The sequence below is a fragment of the Sander lucioperca genome, chromosome 19, assembly GCF_008315115.2.
Source record: "Sander lucioperca isolate FBNREF2018 chromosome 19, SLUC_FBN_1.2, whole genome shotgun sequence".
In the NCBI taxonomy this organism is placed as follows: Eukaryota; Metazoa; Chordata; class Actinopteri; order Perciformes; family Percidae; genus Sander; species Sander lucioperca.
In genome coordinates this window covers 10470169-10493601 of record NC_050191.1, presented here as the reverse complement: position 1 = coordinate 10493601, position 23433 = coordinate 10470169, and the positions used below count along the sequence as shown (strand labels likewise).

General features: G+C 37.5%; 1 protein-coding gene and 1 long non-coding RNA gene across 3 annotated transcripts in view; one reads left to right on the top strand and one right to left on the bottom strand.

The window, feature by feature from the left end:
- LOC116066283 overlaps positions 1–16024 on the bottom strand; it is a 64811-nt gene extending 48787 nt beyond the window's left edge. The window contains exons 1-2 of the long non-coding RNA XR_004108929.2: positions 15875–16024; positions 8616–8828 (exon numbers count right to left, since the gene is read on the bottom strand). This is a non-coding gene — a long non-coding RNA (uncharacterized LOC116066283). The remainder of the gene's footprint in view (positions 1–8615; positions 8829–15874) is intronic.
- Positions 1–23433, top strand: part of LOC116066274 (disks large-associated protein 2) — a 107658-nt gene that overhangs the window by 74451 nt on the left and 9774 nt on the right. For both annotated transcript variants that reach the window (XM_035995481.1, XM_031322244.2), the window contains 4 exons: positions 8655–8711; positions 21558–21919; positions 23223–23308; positions 23398–23433. The exon at positions 23398–23433 is cut by the window's right edge and continues 371 nt beyond it. In XM_035995481.1, coding sequence (XP_035851374.1) covers positions 8655–8711; positions 21558–21919; positions 23223–23308; positions 23398–23433 — 541 coding nt within the window. The remainder of the gene's footprint in view (positions 1–8654; positions 8712–21557; positions 21920–23222; positions 23309–23397) is intronic.

The following is a 23433-nucleotide window of genomic DNA, read 5'->3' as shown; positions in this document are numbered from 1 at the left end:
TAGCTGCAGATTGTTCCACATCCCGGTGTTGGAATCCTTTTGAGTGTAATACATCCACACTTTGGACCGTTTAGCTTTAAGCAGTTTAACCATGTGTAAGCCAGCTACAAGCTAATGGTAAGCTAACGTTACCTGCTAAGTTATATGTAATGTTAACTAGTGACAAATGCAGTAATACTTCTGTTGCCTGTAATGACCACCAGAGGGAAGCGCAGGCATTTAAGTAGTGGCCCGGTAGACACTTTAATATATCCATATTGGCACCGGGTTTCGGTACCCAACACTAGTGTGTCCTGGCAGACAGTTATTTCATTCACATTTCTCCCATTTTAGCTTATATGTATACTAGAATCAAAGAGTTTGTTGGTGACATTCTTGAGATTTCTGCTAAGTGGTAGCATCCGTGTGTTTTGTGACATCATAAACAAAAGAAATTAACAATCATATTTGTATCACACAGTCAATTTATTGACGGACTACAGCAAAATTGGAAAACAATGCTGTACAAATGCTTAACATTCTTCTAAATTTATATCCAATTGAACTGTAAACTGGTGATTGATTGATCCCAGGGAACTCACCCATCCTATAAATAAGTTCAATCTAGTGTTTCATTATCATTTCATCATTTAGTCCAAAGAAATTACCCTTTCCTAAAACAAGTTGAAATGTAGCAAAATACAGAAATTGATCTAAGTATTATTTTAAAAATATATACATGAAAGTTGTACATTTAACAAAGACTGAAGAGGAAATAGACAAAGGGTATTTAAATTATTTTTTAACCATATTTTGCATAATGAAATATATCATTATATATTGAATTGTCTATCTTATATGTTACAGTATGTAGTCAATTGCCCCATGAGTTTTTGTTTACATTTTGTTGTCATCCAGAGATCTGATGCAACAACTATGCCAACTCTGTGACGTCCAGCTATTAGGACAAAGGTTTTTGGATGGAATCTGATCTCACCTGAACCTGTAATACTGCTTGAATATAAATCCTTTTCTAACCCTATGTTCTCTTCCTGCATTTATTCAAGGTTTCTTGGAGAAAACATGCTACTCTGTTTTGCATCAATCATGTTGCAATTTTCAGGGATCTCAGACTGTATTGTTAGTGAATCAGAATTTGTCAAAGTTATAAAGCACCTTTTGAAAACCATACTTTAGCCTGCATTTGTTAGCTTATGCTTGTTTTGTTAAAAGTATGTGATACATTTTTTTTGCTTATTGTGGTGTTTCTTGTGAATTTTCATTTACAACTTTTATTGGCCTTATGTATTTTTCATATATTGATATAAAACAATGGATTAAAATGTTTATGATGTTCATGTTTATTGTAATTTAAATGGCAAAATGGGGGTCATAGCTTTACAATGGCATCCAAAGATGAAACTGACATAAATAGTATATTTTGTGTCCATAGTGAGTAGTCTACACACTGTAACACACAAATACTGTACACAGCATGGGCCAGACACAGTGTATTTTACTTTGACCCTGTCAATATGCATTGCTTTTCTACTAAGCTATCACCTTTTTGTTTTATTTTATTTTTTCCCCCATTTTAGGCGCCCGTAGCTTAGCAAGGGGGCGTAGAGAGTACGGTAGGTCTGGTAGGGAACCGCTTTATTCTATCTTTTTTTATATGTTGTTAATAGTTTTTCATACATTTTGTCTGACTCATTAACATTTTCCACTAAAATAAGATATATCATAAGTTAAAAATTCTGTCATACTCACTAAGTATGTATAATACATTTAAATGTTTTCATCTGTTTCCACATTGAATCAAGTGGAATTTTTAAGAGTATGCACTAGTACTAGATAATGATTTCAACAAATCAAAAGAATAAAACTAAAACATCTGTTGTTTACTGTCCCACATGTTGGCCTTGTGTTTAGCACACTGGCATTTATTGTACAATATCTACTGCATTTGAACAGACACAACTGTGCACATCTGGAACATACTTTAACTGAGATGTGGATGAAGCCTTTTACAAAATCCATGAAATTATTTATTTAGTTTCTTTTTATTTGTTATGATTTATAATACTTTTGTTCAAATTCATTGGTATTAGTAGTGATTCACCCACTTGCTTTAACCATTGTATACATTTTCTTTGAGCGAACAGAGGGGAATAAAATCAGCACACAGTAGTGTGTCTTTATTTTAAATATCCTGGCATGCAGCAAGGCAGGTTATGACCAACATAACTGCTTTGTTCTACAAACCAGCACAAATCAATGCTGCTTTGAGACGATATCATCAAATCAGGTTTTCATACTTAAATTGTGGACAAGCCACAGTTGTTTAAGTATAAAAAGGCCTTTTCAGATCTGTATTCAAGTCAGTCACTTTCAGTAGTTGTGATTTTGACATTGATGGCATAAATTCAGCTTATTTGTTTTAGGGGAAGGATAGATACCACTACCAATACTCAAACTTAACTTTAAGGGTGGTGGGTGAATGATTTCATATTCAAAACTTTCACATGGTTGCAGATTACGAACTCTGGCATGCTGAAGTAATTGAAACGTGGAAGATTTCATGCAGTCTACAAGTAAACCTACATACAGTATTATAATTGTAGTCAGAAATATTGGGTTGGTACAGTTTCATATGTGGCATTCGTTATTGGTTCCAGCTCGTCTTGAACATACAATTCTCTAACAAACTACGCACATTGTGTGGGCTAATATTCCATCTAAAAAGGTCTGTTCATAATGAAATGTTTATATTTGGTGGCAAAGTTTATATTCAGCTGCCATTGCTGTACTATAGCAAACCCACTTTAATGGCCCCACTAGCAGCAGAACCTGTGAATGGTGATATCTAATGATCTGTCAGTTGTTTTATCTGTCCAACACTTTTGTTTAAAGCAACATATTAAAGAAGCTATTAAAGACTGGTTGAGAGTCAGATCCCCAAAGGATGAACCCTTAAGTTTTTGGTGAACCCATGACCTTTTCTATAGTGCCACCATCATGCCAAAGCTTCCATGTGTACACATGGAATGGGCAGATTTGGTTAAAATTTTTGGCGCAAATGCACACTTCCCAATTTAATTAACTGTTTACATTTTCGACAGAACGCTATTCTAGTGCCACTTTCAGACCAAAAATATAATCTTTGCACACACATCCTTCAAGAGGGTGAATTCTTCAATTTTAACAACTCTTTGGATTTGCTTGTACATGTACATTGTACATTCAAGACAAACATCTTTTTAACCCAACTATAGGTAAGGCTCTAACAATAGCAATATGGTCAATATGTTCTTTGTTTTGTCCAACACTTGTGATTATAGGGTACAATGAACTTCACAGCTTCTAGGGGCTGCTATCGGGCATTTAAAGTTACTTTAACTGTGAAGGCTGGAGAAGGTTAACTTTTTTGTGGATTTATTTGGGACGCTAACACCTACCTCATCACTGGGGCAAAGGCAATTAAAAGAGAATTTGTTGAAATTATACTTTCGGGCCATTGATTTGTATTGGTTTGTTGTGATATATCATACATAAAAGGTTAATCCACCTTGCATCCATGGGGGCATCACCACTGTATGTATATATGTATGTGGCTATGAACAACATGTTTGTTTTAATTGAATTAATCTTGAAAAAAGGCCTACAAAACTTATGTTTTAAATTGTGTAAATCCAGCAGAATCAGCTGGAATTCCTGACCTACACACCCTCAAGTCCTACTAGTTGTCCTATGTCAAATCATCCATCCATTCATCCATTTATAGATCCATCCACTCATCCAACTTTGCTAACCACCAGTGCCATACTCAAGCTCAATCCTAGGCCCGACGAATTTTCACAATGGTTGAGTCAGGTATAGTAACATTGATAGAAAGAAATTATAAATTCCCTTTAGTCAATTCTTTTTTTTTTGCAAAGCCCAGTGTTTTTTTTAGCTAAACACAGTAATTTATTTTGCCTGTGGCAATATGTGTCTTTTATGCGACACTAAAGAAATACCATTTAGGTAAGCAAGAAAAGTCAATTTTAGACTATTTCAGTACACAAGTAAGATTTAATTTGCACGTAATCCTCAAGTTTATCACTAAATAGACATGTTTACTTATGCAATGTAAGATATACAGTAATCATCAAATTAATATGTTTTCTCAGTTATTTTCACATTAGGGATGTTATGATGTGCCTAGCAATAAACAAGCTACACTAGCTTCATGAAAAAACTTGGAGTAGACTACATGCTACATTTATGCAATTATGTAAAATAAAAGCAGTGCTTGTTGGTCCATATATTGTATAAATTGTTAAAAAGAGAGCTAATTCTTATATTGTAACTAGATAAAGCTGTAGGCAGTGGTTTTTAGGCTTTAAACTAGAGATGGCCCGATACCATTTTTTGCTTCCCGATACCGATTCTGATACCTGAACTTGCGCATCGGCCGATACCGAGTACTGATCCAATACCAGTGTGTCATATATTTTATTATGTTTTAACAACTGTATTCTACTGTATGGATGTGATATTATTTCTATCTTTGTTATCAGTCTGGCTCAGGTTAAACTCTTTGTGAAACATGAACAAACAAACAATGAATGCCACAGAACTTTCTTTTATTATCCAGTTTGACAGTCAGTTATAATGGAAAAAGAACATAAATTAACTACTTTAACGTAGATTTTCTTTAGGGCTTTATTACGTGGTATCGGATCGGTGCATAAACTCCAGTACTTCCCGATACCGATACCAGCGTTTTAGGCAGTATCGGAGCCAATACAGATACTGGTATCAGTATCGGAACATCTCTACTTTAAACACAATGATTTTGCAATATAATTACTCAGATAAAAGAAATAAATATGTTTTTTCTGAGCCCTTGCTAAATGGAGTGAAGCTAGATAGTTACTCAGTTTCCATGCTTAATACAGCATGGAGTCAAACAAAAGTGTTACATTAAGACCGGAGAGGCTTCACATTCACTTTGTTACATCTTCAGCCCCCATGCTCATGTATGCAGCTCGTCAGTCATTGCATGCACGTCATTAAGCCACAATCCACCCTGACCTGAGTAAGAACAGCATCTCACCAGCCTCTTTGCCAGTCTGAGTCCACAACTATGGCAAGAACGGCCTCTGGCACGAATGGAGGGAGTCGGACGGGAAGGAGACGCAGTCAGAACTTTTGCAACGATTTTTCTGAAATTTAAGTCTTGACCACAAAGGAACAAAAGGTTTGAGGGGCCTTGTTGAAAAAGCACAAGAGAGAAGGTCTGTTTCATTTCTCTGCACCAAAACGTTTATGAAATGATATTAGGTCACACTTTACATAAAGTCCATTCAAGTACCATAGTTTAAATAGTACCTACATAATCAATCTGGAATCTCAGCTGCACTTATCATGCTCACATGGCAAAGTGTGAACACAATAAGTGATCACTTAATTTTCCAGTAATTAGTATTATAATTATATTTTAAGTGCAGCAGTGTACTTGCACTTCCTGTAAGTAAGCTCATGTAACCAAATACAAAGGGATTGAAATGCAGTAAACTGGCTTTAAAGAGTAACTCTCGCCAAAATGCAACCTAGGATCTTTTTGTGAATGTACACGAGTCAAACTTTCGTTTAAAAGCATATTTAGGACGGAAACGCCACTTTTAAGATGTATCGTATTCTCGTTTTCGGTCAAATGGCCTTTTGAATGGGAGAGCTAGGGGCACTTCTATGATCGCATCAAAATCACTATTTTTAAAACACTAAGAAGGCTCGACACAACATGAAACTTTACTCAAAGTATGACCAGGGTCTCTACACATGAACTCGAGCCTTGAGAACATTGTTTGTGTACACAGAGTTTACTAAAAAGAAAGGTTTTAACAACTCACTGTAGCTGTTGGTTTTTCTGGTCGCCGTCTATCGAGCCAGTCAAAAATAGTCGATCTCCGAATGCAACGTAACAGGGAGGAGAGTAAAGATGGAAAGCTCCTAAAGCTTAGTTCCATATAAATGCACGGATAATTTGTTGTTTTGTCGTTAGTGAAAAACAATATTGATCTTGTAGTTGAAAAAGGAGCCTCATATAAGAATGACATTTCCTCCTATGGAGTCCGTTCATTCACATTCGAGATCGACACTTTTTGACTGACAAGATGGCGGCTAGCGTAAACAACAACTGCTAACGTGACTCGTTCAAAACCTTTCTTTTTAGTAAACTCTGTGTACACAAACAATGTTCTCAATGCTCAAGTTCATGTGTAGAGCCCCGGGTGATACTTCGAGCAAAGTTTCATGTTGTGTCGAGCCTTCTTAGTGTGTGAAATAGTGATTTTGATGCGATCATAGTAGTGCCCCTAGGACTCCCGTTCAAAAGGCCATTTGACCGAAAACGAGAATACGATAAATCTTAAAAGTCGCTTTTCCATCCTAAATATGCTTTTAAACGAAAGTTTGACTCGGGTACATTCACAAAAAGACCCTAGGGTGCATTTTGGCAAGAGTTATGCTTTAAATACTGTATAAGCGGGGTGGTCATACCCATTCAGGATACGATTTGAAAAATGGGAATGTAAAACGTGGAACTCCACATGCTGCAGTACAGCATGCCACTTTTAAATATACTATATTGTGTTGCATCACCAGAGGAAGTAAAAACATAAATAAAAAAAAAGATAGAAAAATAGACTGACAGACTGTCTGGCTTTTCCGTTTAAAAACATCTGTCTATCTTTGTCTGGATCTCTGCACACATTTTGTCTGATTTTCTTTGTTTCCCTACTGTCTAGACCTCATTTCTGTTAGATTTACAAAAATTCCACTTGACAGGGACTGAAATGTTTCTATTCAAGCTCATATTTGTGGTATTTTACTACAGTTGTGGAGTGGCTAATTCAGTAGTTGATTATAATGATTGTCTGTCTCTTTTGCTAAGTCTTTGCCTGTACATAACATTATTTATGGCCTTATACTCTAAAAATTGCAATACTCTGTGCCTCTCTTTTAGGAGACACACTGTACCGCTAATGAACCAAGTTTAATACTTAAATATTTAATATATGTCTAATATCCAAAAAATAGAGAGAAAAGGAGTTAATTATCTCGCCATTTAAAACCATTAATTGGAAAATATAAATTGGTTTTATTAAGTTCTGAATTTTAAAATTTGACTTCATTTTTATATTTATGTTTTAATGATGTCTGCTCTGTGTCTTATATGTAAAATAAGATAAAGCACAGCTGTCTGTTTTCAGATTCAGATGATGCATGTTATCTTATGCCTGATAAGTAAGGATTGATCTTTAGATCAGTGGTTCCCAACCTGGGGTCCAGGGACCCCTCAGGGGGGCGGCAAAGATCACAGGGGGTGCGCAAGTCTTTATCTGGTTTGAGGTTGAGGTAAAAAAAAACAAATATGAAATGTTAAACAAATTATGATAATACACTAGAATATATAATGTATACAAAAGTCTGTATAAAAACTATGCATTTTTGTTCTCGCTTAAAATTGTAGGCAGGCTACTTAGTAGGCCAGACCTCCGGGACCTCTTAACCTGTGACCCTTGCTGTCATCAGGTCAGCTGCTAGCTGCTAGCTGCTAGCTGCTATCATCCTCATTTTTACTGCCGCCACAGCATCACTATTTTATGAATGAAACATGGCGGAGAAACATAAAAGTGCTGATAACTCCTCTGTATCAAAAAAGAAAGTAAGGATCTATCTCGAGAGTTACCTCCACTTCGGTTTCGGAGGGGGGCGCTCAGCTTTTCTTAGACATAAGTAGGGGGGGCGCCAAGGAAAAAAGGTTGGAAACCACTGCTTTAGATAATGATACATGGTCAACATATATTAGGGAAATGCAGATGGGCAAAAAACAACCTTGGCAGATATTTAATTATTCAAAGGCTTTAACCTAAAGACAATATAGCCGATTTTCAATTTGGTCCATTTTGGATCATCTTTTGCCTCTTACTTAATTTTATTGTGATTCTATTGTTAGTGTTATAATTCAATAAGACGTTTTTCGACAACATTGGCAGCTACAACAGAGGCAAAAGCGAACAAGTATAAACTAAAGTCTAGGCAAATACATATTCAAATGTCCCTGGCAATACGTTTTGTTATCAGGCACTTAAATAAGGTTGAGGCACCTCCTGGAGAATTGCTGCCTATGTGCATTGTCCATCAAGTTGCAAGTTTTGTCAGTGCCATTAGAATGTCTGCATTTTGAGAAAGAAACACAGCAAATGCTGGATAATGAATGTTACCCAGAAATCAGCACTTCTACTTATTTGTTATCATGGTGAAGCAGTGTTTGAGTTTGTTACAGTAGGACTGTAAATGTAGCTCATTCATATGAAATCATTATAGGCCAAATGCACTTTCCCCAAGTGCATTCAGCTGCTCTGCACATTCAACATTTAAGAAAAAACATTGACGTGACCCATTTCTAACACTGTATATTGAGCACATCTGTGTTTCTCGCTCTCCCTGCTGGTTACTGACGGACCTAACAACTGAACAGGCAAAAAGAAAACATTCTGTAAATATTTTTCAATGACCTCTTGGAGTTAGTTGTGGTAGGTATGGAAAGATGATTTACTGTAGGTGTGCATTAGTGTGTTCGATACCTGCATTTGTTCTTTCTAACTGGTGTTTGCTCCTTGCAGGGATTCAGTTTCGTCTCCCTACTTCCTGCAGTGTGGACCGCGCTCAGCCACCTCCAGGTACCAGTCCGTCTCCATTTCTTCTCTTTTTCTCCATACTAGCCCTTATCTTTGCAAACTACATTTCAGTTGCAGTCATACATCCGTGGGTGTATTAAGGGGGTCCGGATACTTTTGCTAACGATAAGAAAGAAAGAAAGAAAGACAATATCTTCCTGGTAAATGGTTGGGTTACACATCACTTTAACAGGCTAACACGTAAGGGCTCTTAACACAGAGGCTTTTGTTTAATGTTTTCGTACATTATGTTGTGAAAAACATTCCCCTCTGTAGGCTTGAAAAGTGGCTCTGAAAAGCTTGCCCTGCAAACACAGTATGTCCCTGGTTATTTGCAGAGGCATTACAACGGCAGTTATAGCAAACCATAGGCGGTCGTCAGCTTCATTTGCAGTTTCCCATGGCCGCGCAGCAACTGCCTGCCTGCAGGAGCGTTCCCAAAAAAGCACACGTTTTTAAAAGCGTTTCCTACTGTTCACGTGGGCGGCAACCGCTTCATACCTAAGGTGACCATATTTCTGAGACAAAATCCGGGGAAATTTTCAGCTCAGAAGCGTAAATACCTCCAAAAAAGGTAATGTTTTTATCTTTGTAAAACTTAAAACGGGGACACTACCCAGGGGTGTCACTAGACCTAGAGCTGCACTGGGGCACAAGCCCCCCTAGGGGGGTCCATGGGCATGCTCCCCTGTAAGAACATTTTGTCTATTTTAATGTTTAAATGCATCAATCTGGTGCACTTTGAAGAGAAATTCAGAGGTAAGACTTGATTATTCTTATCTATGGATGGAAATACTGTATTTGTGCTGTAGCCTGAACTATTTTGCACTTTAGAATTTTAACCATGCACACACAGGTGGAATAGGTTTTTCTTCATATTTTTGCATTAATGTCACTAGGAAGCATACCAGTAGAAATATATATTCATATTTGTAAGTGGGATATATATATATAAGTAAATGGGATTGTCTGGAATCTGGCAATATAATAACCATTATGGTGGGATACACTGGCTAAGCAATTTACAAAAATGTCTGTGCTGATATAAATAGTTTACATGAGAATACATTATAATTTTGGCCCAAAGTTGGAGACCATGTAGAAATTTTGTTGCAATTTCAAAACCAGATTACCAAAGAACCGCTTGTTGTACCGATGCATGTGTTAAGTGAAGAGTTTGTGAAATATTTCACAGAGAGTAATGGGTGTGCAGAGATTTATGCAGAATGCAAATATGATAACATTTCATGTAAGTTCAATGTTAATTTTCTCGCAAACCATTTGTCACAGCAACTGGCACAAATATCATTGGAAAGCTTAGATTCTGGTTGAGGTGGTTGTGCCAGACTCACGCCTTTGGCTGAGTCTCTGTCTGTCAGAGGGAGAGCAGGAGTGCGGTTGTGAAGAAGTTGGTAATTTCATGGCGCAGATTAACACTTTTGCATGCACTATATCTGTGTCACATTCTCATTAGGGGCTGAGCCCCCCTAAAGGTCTGATCCTAGAATCGCCCCTACTGCTACTTCATACTTGTACTCCAATACACCTCAGAGGGAAATGTTGTAATGTTTACTGCACTACATTTATCTGACAGCTTTTGCTTTATTGCTTCATGCTAGACTTGTTTCTGCAACAACTCATTGAGTATCGGATACAGTTAAAACTATTGAGGAAATATTTTCCTTTGACAATGGTCAAACGAGATCGCTGCAGTCGGCAAAGGCGAAACAAGCTATAATGTAAGTTAATAGGACAATTGTCCAGCTTGTATTTACGTTCATAAAAGTGCTCGTTTTGCCACTGACAGACTCAGATTAATATTCTAAGTGTCTGACAACATTATGGAAAGGATTTCTAAGGAGGTCGATCTTTCTGTTAGAGTAAGATCCTTTTTTTAAACATAAAAAGTCCTCGAAATTGCGTTCGCTAAACCCACCAGACTCCATGTAAATAAACAGTAATATTAGCATCGTAAAATATGGACATTCTAGAACAGGGGTCACCAACCTTTTTGAAACTGAGAGCTACTTCATGGTTACTGAGTCATACGAAGGGCTACCAGTTTGATACACTCTTCTGAAATAACAAATTTGCTCAGTTTGCCTTTAGTTATATATGATTATTAATGATTAATGATACTCATCTATGTGAAGACACTGATTACGTTAATGATTTCTCACAATAATTATCAACAATGACTTAACAAGGTGGGAAACTGATAATGTCAATATTCAATTTTCATTTTTAGAACAGGCCTGAGGGCTACTCATGTGGTCCTTGGGGGCTACCTGGTGCCCGCGGGCACCGTGTTGGTGACCCCTGTTCTAGAACATCTCTGAGGTCTGAGCAGCGCTTGCTCTGGCTTGAGTTTGCGCGTGTAGGGTGTATTAGTCAGCGCGACTATAAGTTTGGTCAATGTTTTCTTTCTTTCATTCCAATTTCGGGTTTGTCAGTCACAGTGAAAACCAGGGACATTTCCGGGGACAGGTCCAGCCTGGGACAGGTCACCGCAACCAGGGACGTCTGGTCACCCTATTCATACCCCTACAGCTGTGATCAAAACCGCTTCCCCTCTGCCATCTGCGGCCTTCCCCTCGTTGACTGAAATGACTGAAGGCAGCGAGTTACTGTGCAGCGGTGTGAAAAAAGACGCCTATGATAGCTAATCTTCAAAATAGTGGTGTAACGGACCATAGTTGAACACTCACGATTCGGAATGCATGTGAACCACAAAATAAAAATAAATTCCAAAGTTTAACCATAATAATAGTGTGAAATACATTTTTACTGTCACTGTTCTTCACTTAAAGTAGGCTGATAAATCTTTATGGAGGGTTGACGTGAAAAGATACAGGCAACGCAATTTTCTGTTCACGTGAATGTGGCCTGTTAAAATCAGTTGTATGTTCACGTGAACGGAGCATGTTAAAAGCAGTTGACAGAGACAGCCATGGCTACTGGAGGAGCAGAATAATTTAAAGTTGAGTTACCCGAGAATAGGGGGCTTTGAGTCTAGTACAGGGCACCGTGAGCTGCCATAAGTTATGGCCGACATTACGGTTAAGTTTAGGCGACAAAAAGTGAGCGTAATGCAGCGACATCAAGTTTAGGCACCAAAACGACTATAGTTAAGTTTAGGGGAAAGAACGTGGTTTGGATTAAAACATTCCCAAGGAACAAGCATTTCCGGGATGAAAGTCTTTTGTTTTTTCCGGGAAAGCGAACTCTGTTCTCGGTTTGAACACGCTGTGTTTTATGACAGTTATTTAAGTAATGAATGGAAAGCATTTAAAAAATATATATTGTCTGCCTTTTTTTGTGCACCCCTACTTCAAAAAGGTGTAGCGAAACGTCCATACAACATTTCAAACTACGTCAGCAACATTCCTCTGTCCATGCCTAAAAGCTTGGTTTATTTTAAACACTGATATATTCTCCAATATTACAAAATAGGGCTTTTTATTGTTAAAATATGTCAATATATCAAAACGTAAAAAAAACTTGTAAAAGCCACTCCAACAGCACTTCTCTAAACTCGACATGTTCCAAACATTGATATTTTCCCAATGTTAGGAAAAGACAGCTTCTGGGGCCTGTTTCACAAAAGCAGAATATATAAATCCAGGATAACTGATAAAGCGAGGCTTGACCTAGTCTAATCTGTGCATCCTGGCTTGGTGCGTTTCACGAAGGCCAAGCCAGGCTGAGGAGGAGCGACTAGGTTGAGCCAGGCTGAAGTAATTCAGATAGATGCGCGTCCACGGCTTTCCTCAAAAGACAGCGAGGTCGATCACAGATTTACTGATGCCAAAATGGAGAATACGCATTGTACATACTTTATACAGAGTGAGCCGCAGCTTCTTGTGGAAGTATGATGACGTGAAACACATTATTTGTATAAAAAGAAAAGAAACACGGCCACTGTAATGAAACAGCAAGATAAAGCGTAGCAGGCGAGCACGGACCGACTGAATGCGTAAGTAGCCTAAAAATATACATTAACTGACCACTGCTCTGAACTGAAACCATCATAATCATTCCATTCAAGGATTAGACTACTAATCATTTGCACAAATTAACAGTTGTACTATTTGCCTTAAAAGTGAGCAGAAGATAATGTTACTCAGGAAATTTACCATGAAGATCAATTTTCTACAACGCTATGATGTGTAAATATCTCTTTCACTCTGTTTCTCCCGCTCTCTTTAATGGGCTAAAATATGAATTTCCTAAGTCATATTAACTTCCACTGCTCGCTTTTAATGCAAAGTGTACAACTGTTTGCTTTGCAAATGACAAGGGACTCATTGAATGGTTTCAGTTAAGAGCAGTAGTTCATCAATGTATATTTTTAGACTATCATTCAGTCTGTCCGCTATTATCTGCCACACTTTTTCTCGCGGTTTTTTTATTTTTTATAGAGGACAAGTTTCCATGCACACTGTAAACATGAATGGAACAGAGTATATTCATCAGTTATTTCCCCCCCCAGCAAAACATAAGGTCAAAAACCATTGGGGTGTCCTCTCCCCTGTTGTTACATGAATGTACAGTAGTCTACAACACTAGATAGTTACTGGTCCAGTGAACTAAGACTATAATTTGGGAGGATTGTACAATTAGGATATGTTCTTTAAATTGTACAATCCTCCCAAATTATAGTCCCAGTTTACTGGACAACACAATTTGTGTGCTAAGAATGCCACATACAATGCACATGGAAGAGGAACAAACATGATCCTTATTGTTAAAGAATTAAAAAAATGAATCAACTAAAATAATTCAAGGTGCATTGGTCAACTATAGAAATGTACAGCATTGTATGTATTGCCCTTAGTAACAGACTTCATTTAAAACACATTTGAAATGTTATCAGCCTTTTCTAATTATCTCAACAACTGCCATAATATATTCATCAAACTTCTAACAACAATATGAACAGAAGTCTTCATACAGCAATATAACAGTAACAATGACTGTCACATGAATAATTATAATTTAAAACTTTAAATAATAACAGTACTTAAATGAACAGCAATATGCACCTGTTGTATTTTAATGCAGGCTGATAACAATAAGGTAAAACCACTGCTGGGTGATCAGAAAAGGCCCCAGGATTAAATAAATCCTGGCTGTTAGCCTGGTCGGGGGCCTGTTTCACAAAAGCAGAATATATAAATCCAGGATAACTGATAAAGCGAGGCTTGACCTAGTCTAATCTGTGCATCCTGGCTTGGTGCGTTTCACGAAGGCCAAGCCAGGCTGAGGAGGAGCGACTAGGTCGAGCCAGGATGAAGTAATTCAGATAGATGCGCGTCCACGGCTTTCCTCAAAAGACCGCGAGGTCGATCACAGATTTACTGATGCCAAAATGGAGAATACGCATTGTACATACTTTATACAGAGTGAGCAGCAGCTTCTTGTGGAAGTATGATGACGTGAAACACATTATTTGTATAAAAAGAAAAGAAACACGGCCGCTGTAATGAAACAGTGAGAGAAAGCGTAGCAGACGATCACGGACCGACTGAATGCGTAAAGTAGCCTAAAAATATACATTAACTGACCACTGCTCTGAACTGAAGCTGTCATAATCATTCCATTCAAGCATTAGGTTACTAATCATTTGCACAAATTAACAGTTGTACTCTTTTCCTTAAAAGTAAGCAGAAGATAATGTTACTCAGGAAATTTACCATGAAGATCAATTTTCTACAATGCTAGAATATGATGCGTAAATATCTCTTTCACTCTGTTCCTCCCTCTCTCTCATGGGCTAAAATATGAATTTCCTAAGTCATATTAACTTCCACTGCTCGCTTTTAATGCAAAGTATACAACTGTTCGTTTTTGCAAATGACAAGGGACTCATTGAATGGTTTCAGTTAAGAGCAGTAGTTCATAAATGTATATTTTTAGATATATCATTCAGTCGGTGCGCTATTATCAGCCATGCTTTTTCTCGCGTTTTTTTTATTTTTTATAGAGGACGAGTTTCCTTCTCTACATATTATATTCCTTGCACCCTTGTATGTATGGACATAGAAAATAAAGACACTGAAGAAATTGGACTCTAAAATCTAACTATAAAGATAATTAAATGATACATTCCATGCACACTGTAAACATGAATAGAACAGAGTATATTCATCAGTTATTTCCCCCCCCAGCAAAATATAAGGTCAAAAACCATTAAGGTGTCCTCTCCCTGTTGTTACATGAATGTACAGTAGCCTACATCACTAGATAGTTACTGGTCCAGTGAACTAAGACTATAATTTGGGAGGATTGTACAATTAGGATATGTTCTTTAAATTGTACAATCCTCCCAAATTATAGTCCCAGTTTACTGGACAACACAATTTGTGTGCCAAGAATGCCAAATACAATGCACATGGAAGAGGAACAAACATGATCCTTATTGTTAAAGAATTAAAAAAGTTAATCAACTAAAATAATTCAAGGTGCATTGGTCAACTATAGAAATGTACAGCATTGTATATATTGCCCTTAGTAACAGACTTCATTTAAAACACATTTGAAATTGTATCAGCCTTTTCTAATTATCTCAACAACTGCCATAATATATTCATCAAACTTCTAACAACAATATGAACAGTAGTCTGCATACAGCAATATAACAGTAACAATGACTGTCACATGAATAATTATAATTTAAAACTTTAAATAATAACAGTACTTAAATGAACAGCAATATGCACCTGTTGTATTTTAATCCAGGCTGATAACAATAAGGTAAAACCACTGCTGGGTGATCAGAAAAGGCTCCAGGATTAATAAATCCTGGCTGTTAGCCTGGTCGGGAGCAGGCTAGCTGCACAGAATAAATCTCCATGGTGATTTATGTGCCTCCGCTTTCGTAAACCGAGTCAAGCCTTAAATCATCCAGGATAACTGATAAATCCCGGCTTAATCCCTTATCTTGGTTTTGTGAAACAGGCCCCTGGTTGTCGATTAACCATCGTGAATGTACTCCAGTTCTTAATGTCGCTAGCTAGCTTACCTGTTTACGTTGTTTTGTTTTTGTTTTGTTGACGTTGGTCGCGAGCGCTAGACGTAACGTAAACAACGCCAGAAACCATCGGAAGCTGTATTTATTTAGCTCGCTGTACATGTCGGTGTAAATATGTGTATTTATAACATACCGTGCTAACAGACAATAAGTGGATTCAGTCGCAGGAGTGTTTTGAGAGGCTTATAAACAATTTACATGTCAGAATCCTCCTCAAGCTACCTTCAGTTCGAGCGACTCCTCAAGGCTTCTGCTGCATTCACGTGCTCCTCGGATGTTTCCATTTCCAGAATGGGGAAGTTGTTCTTCTGACTTCGGTGTGTTCTGTTCATGAGCTAGTCGTTTGTGGGGAAAAACATGGACGCTACAAAGAAGATATGTATGTATGTTTATTGCTAAGAGCTGTTTCCAGTATTTATTTCCAGTTTGAAGCTATTATTAGTGATTTTGTCCCAGACATATTGCTACACCAGTAGGCTACATTCCCTAAAACCACTAAAATATTGCTTTACCTGACTTGTTATCAGGGTTAATGCTAATAAATACCTTTTCAAACTAATCTAGGTCACTCTATGCGGGCGTCTACTAACGGTTAACGTTACAACCTAATACCATATTATAAATTACATACAAATGTATATGCAATATGTGTATAATACATGTTTTTTTGTTTTTTTACCATTAACCCAACATTTACTTTCGTAAGTCAGTTTTAAGATCAATTGACGTATAGATAATTATACTCATGTTGACCCCTGCATTCTCTGTTGCAAAAAGTAGTGAACAGTTAAAATACTTACGTATTCATTTGACTGTCATCCGTATAACGGTAGTCTCAGTCTCAGTCAAATGCTTCTCAGCTGTGTACTTGCCCAAACCAACTTTTAAATCCAGTTCTTTCTCAAATGGACATCGTTTCCGAAACAGATCTACAAACATGGCGCCACTATTTTCTTCGCTCAAGGATCTTGTCAATGTTCCAACTTTTAACAAACACAGATTTGAAGGGGGAAATTGTAAAAAAAAAAAAAAAAAAAAAAAAAAAAGAATGTATCTTTGATCATCGATTAATCTGCTGATTTCCCATCACATCCCATTACAATGTCCCAGAGCCCAATCTTCAAATGATAATGATAACCTATAAATGAGAGAAAAGCTGTAAATCATCAAATTATGATCCAAAGTATGTTAGACATTAGTGCTTGATATACAACGTAGACAATAAATAGCCATCAATACATTTTCTAACAGTTAATTGATTAGTTTGATTATTATTTAAGCGATAGCCTGCTGCTTCTCAAGTGTTCTAATATGATAAGCCTTGTGTCACACACAGTATTGAGTCACTGTGAGAGTTGATGAAGTTAGAAAAGGCAACAGAAAGTAATTGGATAGTCAGTGAGGAGATACATGAGGATGAATTGTAGATAGATTAGTTCAGGGGTGGCGAACCTGTGGCTCTTGAGCCGTATGCGGCTCTTTGCCTGCTCCTGTGAGGCTCTTACTGTGTGGCTGGGGGCTGTGTCATTGGTTGATTGTTTTTAACTTTTCTGAAACATACAGTATTTCAGATAAGTAAACAAAAAAACACATTTGAATGCATCTGCCAATACTGCCAATACATTTGCCAATTATTTTAAAATGGAAAATAATGCAGCAGAGTTTTGAGGACAGATTCTGCAACCTGAGGAAAAACAGCGGCCACAGATCACCTTCCTCGTTAACCCTTTCACTGCTGAATCCGATTGTTTGAAAGCCCCTTTAGTGACAAATGAGTGAAAGAGTTGCTTCGAGTGGCCACAACCGAGTTCAAGCAAGACCTGAAAAGGATTGTGGATAACAAAGACTGTCAGGTTTCCCACTGAGTCAATCTAAGTGAGAAAAAAAACTATGAAAACTGCTATGTATTATGACTGTCATTAGATCTGGAAGACACTGTTGCTGTTGTAGTGTGGACGTGCATGTGTTGTGTGGCTTTTTGCTATGGTGCATTTTTTTTTGTGGCTCTTTATACCTAACTGGTTGGCCACCCCTGGATTAGTTAATTTGAGTCTTGGTCAAGAAGCATGTCCCTGCTTCTGAGCTGCAGTGTGGCAGATGATGTGTCAAAATGACTATTTTGAAGGCAGAAACCAGGGTCTTCACTGATAACTTGTAATACTACAAACAACTTTTAAGCAGAGCAGCAACACTATTTTATAGCATGACATTCATGTCCATTTAGTCTTGGCTGCACCTCCAGTGTGTGGGTCTGTTTACTGAACTGCCCAGTGCAGCAGTGCTAAACCAAACAATCCAATACAAATACAGCCATGTAAGCACAACTGACTACACAAAGGACAGGATGCTACCTTAGACTATATTAGCCAAACTTTCAACTAAAGCCGTAGTATTTCAAAAGAAAACCTGCTGTACAGTAGCCCTGCAAATTTACTTTGTTGACGTAAACAATTTTTGCCTTTGCCATCTTCTCAGTGGGCGATTTTCCTTTTTATTGAGACTCTATTGTCAGTGCCAACATTAGATTTTCTTCTTCTTCTATATTTGAATTCCCTTTGTGATTTTTTTATGTCAATGTAGTAGACATTGAACTTTGATCTTAAGGAACTGATGCTATTTACCACAATGTTTTAAGGTTTAATGTTGTTCCTCCCTGGCTGTTAATGAGCCACACCACCTTCAAGACAGTAATTGGAAATATCGCAACTTAATTTTACAGTAGCTTGTATAGACCCAGACATGTAAACCCTATACCTAGCACCTGTTCTTATAGTGTTAAAGTGAATTCTCTTTGGGGCAAACGCGAATTTGCACTACACCATAGCACTCGAATCAGTTATTACTTCAGGAGGTGCTGATATTTCTGACTCTGTGGTTAAAATAAACATGAATTAGATTCTTATTGGAAGATTGAGACACTCCTCAGTCTGTGCCCGACGCTTATGTAGTACAATATAAGACATAGGACATATGCCCAGCATCAACAGTTTTATAATACTACATATGATTACTATTATTACTGCTCTTTTACTGTGTATGCAGCATTGTAGCTAGATAAGGTGCATAGCTTCACTTTTAACTACTTTAGAAAATGTTTAAATCTATAACCCTGTAGTGAAAATGAAGTAGAAGTATAAAAAGGCATACAATGGTGGTACTTAAGCATGAGCACTGTACCTAAAAATTGTACTTAAGTATGGTAGTTGAGTGAATGTACCAAGGTACTTTTAGGACTTTTAGCAGCTTAAGTGTGAGCTCCAGGTATTATAAACTATTTTTTTTGTCTTTGTGAAGCACTTTGGTGCAAACTTGTTTGCTTTTAAAGTGCTATATAAATGAAATAAACTTGAAACTTGAAACTTAAAAGGAGATAAACTAAATATAAGGATGCTAATATACAGATGACATAGGCACATGAAGACACTCACAAATCACAGTGCAATCTTAATCCACTGACAAAATCCAGTACTGATATTGGAATCCAGGTAGATATTCACAGTAAGTATATACAGTCTTTAGGAGGACATCTGGTGTCCAGTGAATGTTATTGCAAGACATTGTGATTTTTCTTTTTCTTTTTCAGATTGAGTAGGGCCTATCTCAGCCCAAGAGGAGTCAGTAAATGAAATGTCTTCACTAAACAACATTAAGCTAAGCAAATAATTGTGTAATTATGCCCAGCACATAAATGTAGGCATATAAGGCAAAACATGTGTTTGCATATTTCAATCCATTTAGGCAAGCATACATTATATTAATAAACTGCAAAATAACTGTGTAGTACTGACTCAACTTTCAGTCTGATGATAGGCTAATTTAGAGTCCAGGGAACACAGTCACATTCAATAAAAATTGACTGTTCAATTGTTTGTCGTCTTAAGTCTTAGTGCACATCCCCAATATGAAGTCTAATGTTGTGGACCCTATGACCTTTCCTGTAGTGCCACCATTACTTTAGGTCAAACTTCCAGTTTTAAAATCTCCTGACTCATTGGTTGTTAACACACAGTATATGCTGTGCACAGTAATGCCTTTTGTAGTTAGAGTAGGTAACATCTACAGTGCTTCATCTCAAGTATACAAAAAACTCAATTCATCACTATAATGTGGACTGTGGCTGCCAAGAGCAGCAACTCTACCATGCTTTATCAAAATATTGGAATACATATACAGTCCTTTATATTATAAGTTTTGACTGAGGACCAGGATAAATGTCTTTAATTAGAAGGCCAGGTTCCATAAGAAAAGCATGTTAGGTAAATGTTTTACATGTCTTTGAAAAGATGACGAGGAAGTGAGCGTTTGACTTCATGTTCATATCATTTCATTTACTAGTACAGTTTTATAATCAGATATCTCTGATATTTGTATTTGTTAAAAGTGAGAATGTTTTAGAAAAGCCATTGGCATGGAAGTGAACTATTATTTTAACATCTTGATCGTTGACCTACACATGATAATCATGACAAAAATCAAACAAGTGAACTGACTTTACAGTAATGTGTTTTATTGGCAAATAAATGCAAGGTAACCACAAGAAACAGATACTGGCAGTGGGGGAATGCAGAGGTTTATGCCACTCAATTTGTATCTGATACAAAGCAATTTGTAACATTTTCGAAGTCGAATGGGTAGAATGTGTAAAAATAGAATGTGTGGTGTTGCTCACTGCCTGAGTCACCGTGCTCTTTTCATTTTGGTATCCACCCACTGTGTCTTGCAGAACTGCAGCCCCTTCAAGTTGGAAGGAAGTCAAGTCTGTGACTGGATTTATCTTAATAGAGTTCCCTGTGGTTTCTTATTTCTTATTGCACTTAACTACCTGTAATCCAAAGTGGTTTGTGTGTGTGTGTGTGTGTGTGTTTGAGTGTATGTACTACAATGAATATTTTACTATGGAAATGAATATAAGAATAATGAGGAAATTAATAAAAGACTCACAAGTGAATGACCAAATTAATTGACCAGAAGCAATGTAGGAGTGAATGACTGAATGCTCATTATAGGACTGTCTTGACACAGCTTAAACGTGTAAAGAAAGTTTCAGCTACAATTCTTTTCATAGTTTCATTTTTTCTGTGATTCATGCAGATTTTAAGTTAACATTTGACAAAAACTCATGAATGGGGTTCATGGATATTCACCATCATGTAAGGCATTAACCATTAGGCTCAAAATGTGAAGGAACATTGTTTGGAATTTTAAAAAAAATTGTCAGTCTGACTTGAACAAACAAATGCTATTTTCTTTAAATTAATGGAGCAAACTTACTTTATATATTGCAATATCTTAAAAGAGAAATCTTCATTTACCATGTAAAAAAATGTATTCAAAATTATTTTCAAAATTTGTATGCTGAGTAACTGTTACAAAAAAACAAAGTCAGTGTTTTATTATAGCTTTGAAGAAGAAAACAATCCAGTAAGTGAAGTTGGTACGTTTCTCTGCTGTGAGGTCCATCTGGATGGATTACCATCAGATTCTCATTTGCACTTAACAGAGCAAATCTTTCCCATAATCCTTCATTGAACCTCCCCAATAAACACACACATATTACAAAGCTGCTGTTGCCTTTCACCTTACTGACATTTCCCTTGCTTTAAGTGCTAAAGTGCCCTAATGCTTTATCCTAGATCCATATGCTATTTATCCCATCATGCTATGATGCTCTTCTGTCACACCCTGTGTGATACAGGTGAACTGCAGCACTTGGTCCTTGTCAGCTTTTGGCCACATTTTTCATTCTCATGTTTTATTTTATCCTCTACCCTTGTCTTGCCTCGTCCTCGTTCTCTCATCCTGCTTGTGCTATCCAGCGGTATCATATCCTCCCAGTTACAAGAAGACTCCACCTCCTGTGCCCCCGCGCACCACCACCACCAAGCCTCTTATCTCTGTGACAGCCCAGAGCAGTACAGAGTCCACCCAAGATGCCTACCAGGAGGGCAGGCATCCACGGGGTGGGCTGTGGACCACGGATAGCCTTGGTCGTCCCATCTACAGCTCCATGGACAGCCTGGACAGCACCAAGGCGGTCACCATGGCCATGGAGTCAGCAGCAGGCAAGAGACATGCATCTTTGGGCAGCCACAGCTCGGTCCAGACATGTGACAAAGCAGTGCTGGTGTCCAAGGCCGAGGAGTACCTCAAAACCCCACGTTCCTCTATCGGGATACAGGTAACAACATAACCATTCAATTTGCTGCTCTCTTTGCAGTCACCAAACTCACTACCCAGCCTTCATGCTAATTACACCAATCCCATCTGTCTTTTTCTATCTAGGATAATTCCTTTTTTTCATTTTGATATTCAGATTGTTAATATGTATGAGAGCTACCCTGTAAAATGCAGTCAAAGTAAAACCATCTCTCAGTTTTCAATAAAAAGAAAAACGTAAAATCGACCAAATACACTTTTTTTTATCAGAACACAACAAGCACATTTTTATGTACAATAGGTAGTTGTTTCAATTGCATTGCAGTAATTGGATTATTGACAAAACGGTTAGGTTTCTTTAAAGAAGACTTACTCTATGTCAACATCCCCAGGCAGATTTCAAAATGTTGAATTAGCAATACAACTACACATGTGCAAATTAGCTAATCCTGTATTTTTTTATAGTATTATAAATTCTCAAATGTACCAATCTGTGTGAAGTATTCCAGAAGGTTTTGGAGGCTTCTTGATCTTTACAAGAGTCAGGCTGTATTACGTGGACAGGGCTTATTTAAAGGCAGCAGTAATGAAGAGAAAATGAGGATCTCACTTACTCTCTTTGTTCTAGCTTCTGGTTGCTAAACCTGTTAAGTTCTTCTGGAGCTTGCTGATTTGCATTGGCCTGATCATTATTAGAGTCCATAACTAAACGAGTAGCTCCACCGCAAGATAAGGATTCTGCCTGTCCAACTAACTTAGGTAGCTCCTGCATCTCTAGAAGGCAAATGTCCTTAGTTGTTAGTTGTTCTACTGCGGAGATGGCTGTCTGTGTGGCACTCACAAGTGCTGGTTTCTTACAGTTGCACTGACTTTTGGTATACCTCTCTACCCTGAAGAACGAGTGGGGAGTAGCAATTCATACCTGACTGTCAGCATCTTTTATGGTTCTTGTTGAGCACTTTAAAAAATCCCGTAGGTTTGAGCGGCATCAATACGGACCTACATGTGAAAATCAGCTCTTTTGTAACTTTTTTAAACAGATGTTAAATATTGGATTGTAAATAAAGAGCAAAGTTTTTTAATTGTTAAAAGCCCCCATCAGAACCAGCACATCCACCAATTATTTTGCTAGCTGAAAAACAAAAATGGAAACTTAAATCTTCTGTAATACAAAGTAGGTAAGAAATCTAGTCAACATATAATACATTTCTAAATATCAAGCTGTCATTTTGAATAGTAGACATGTGCGTCTGTACTGTACTGTGTGTTCATTTCAGTTGTGAATGATGATCATTTGACGGTGTTCTGTTGACTGTATTTACCAGGTGGAAACTGTAACAGACTCTGAGACTGAAAGTAAAGGCCTTCCTCAGTTCCATTCTATAGGTATCCAGGTGGAGGATCACAAACGGTATGTGGCTCAGACAGAAGAAACACTGTGTCCATAGTCAAAGTTTACTACATTTTCAAGCAATGTCCCTGTAACTCGTGCATTTTTAGGCATGGGAGGTTCAAGCGCTCCAACAGTGTGACCAC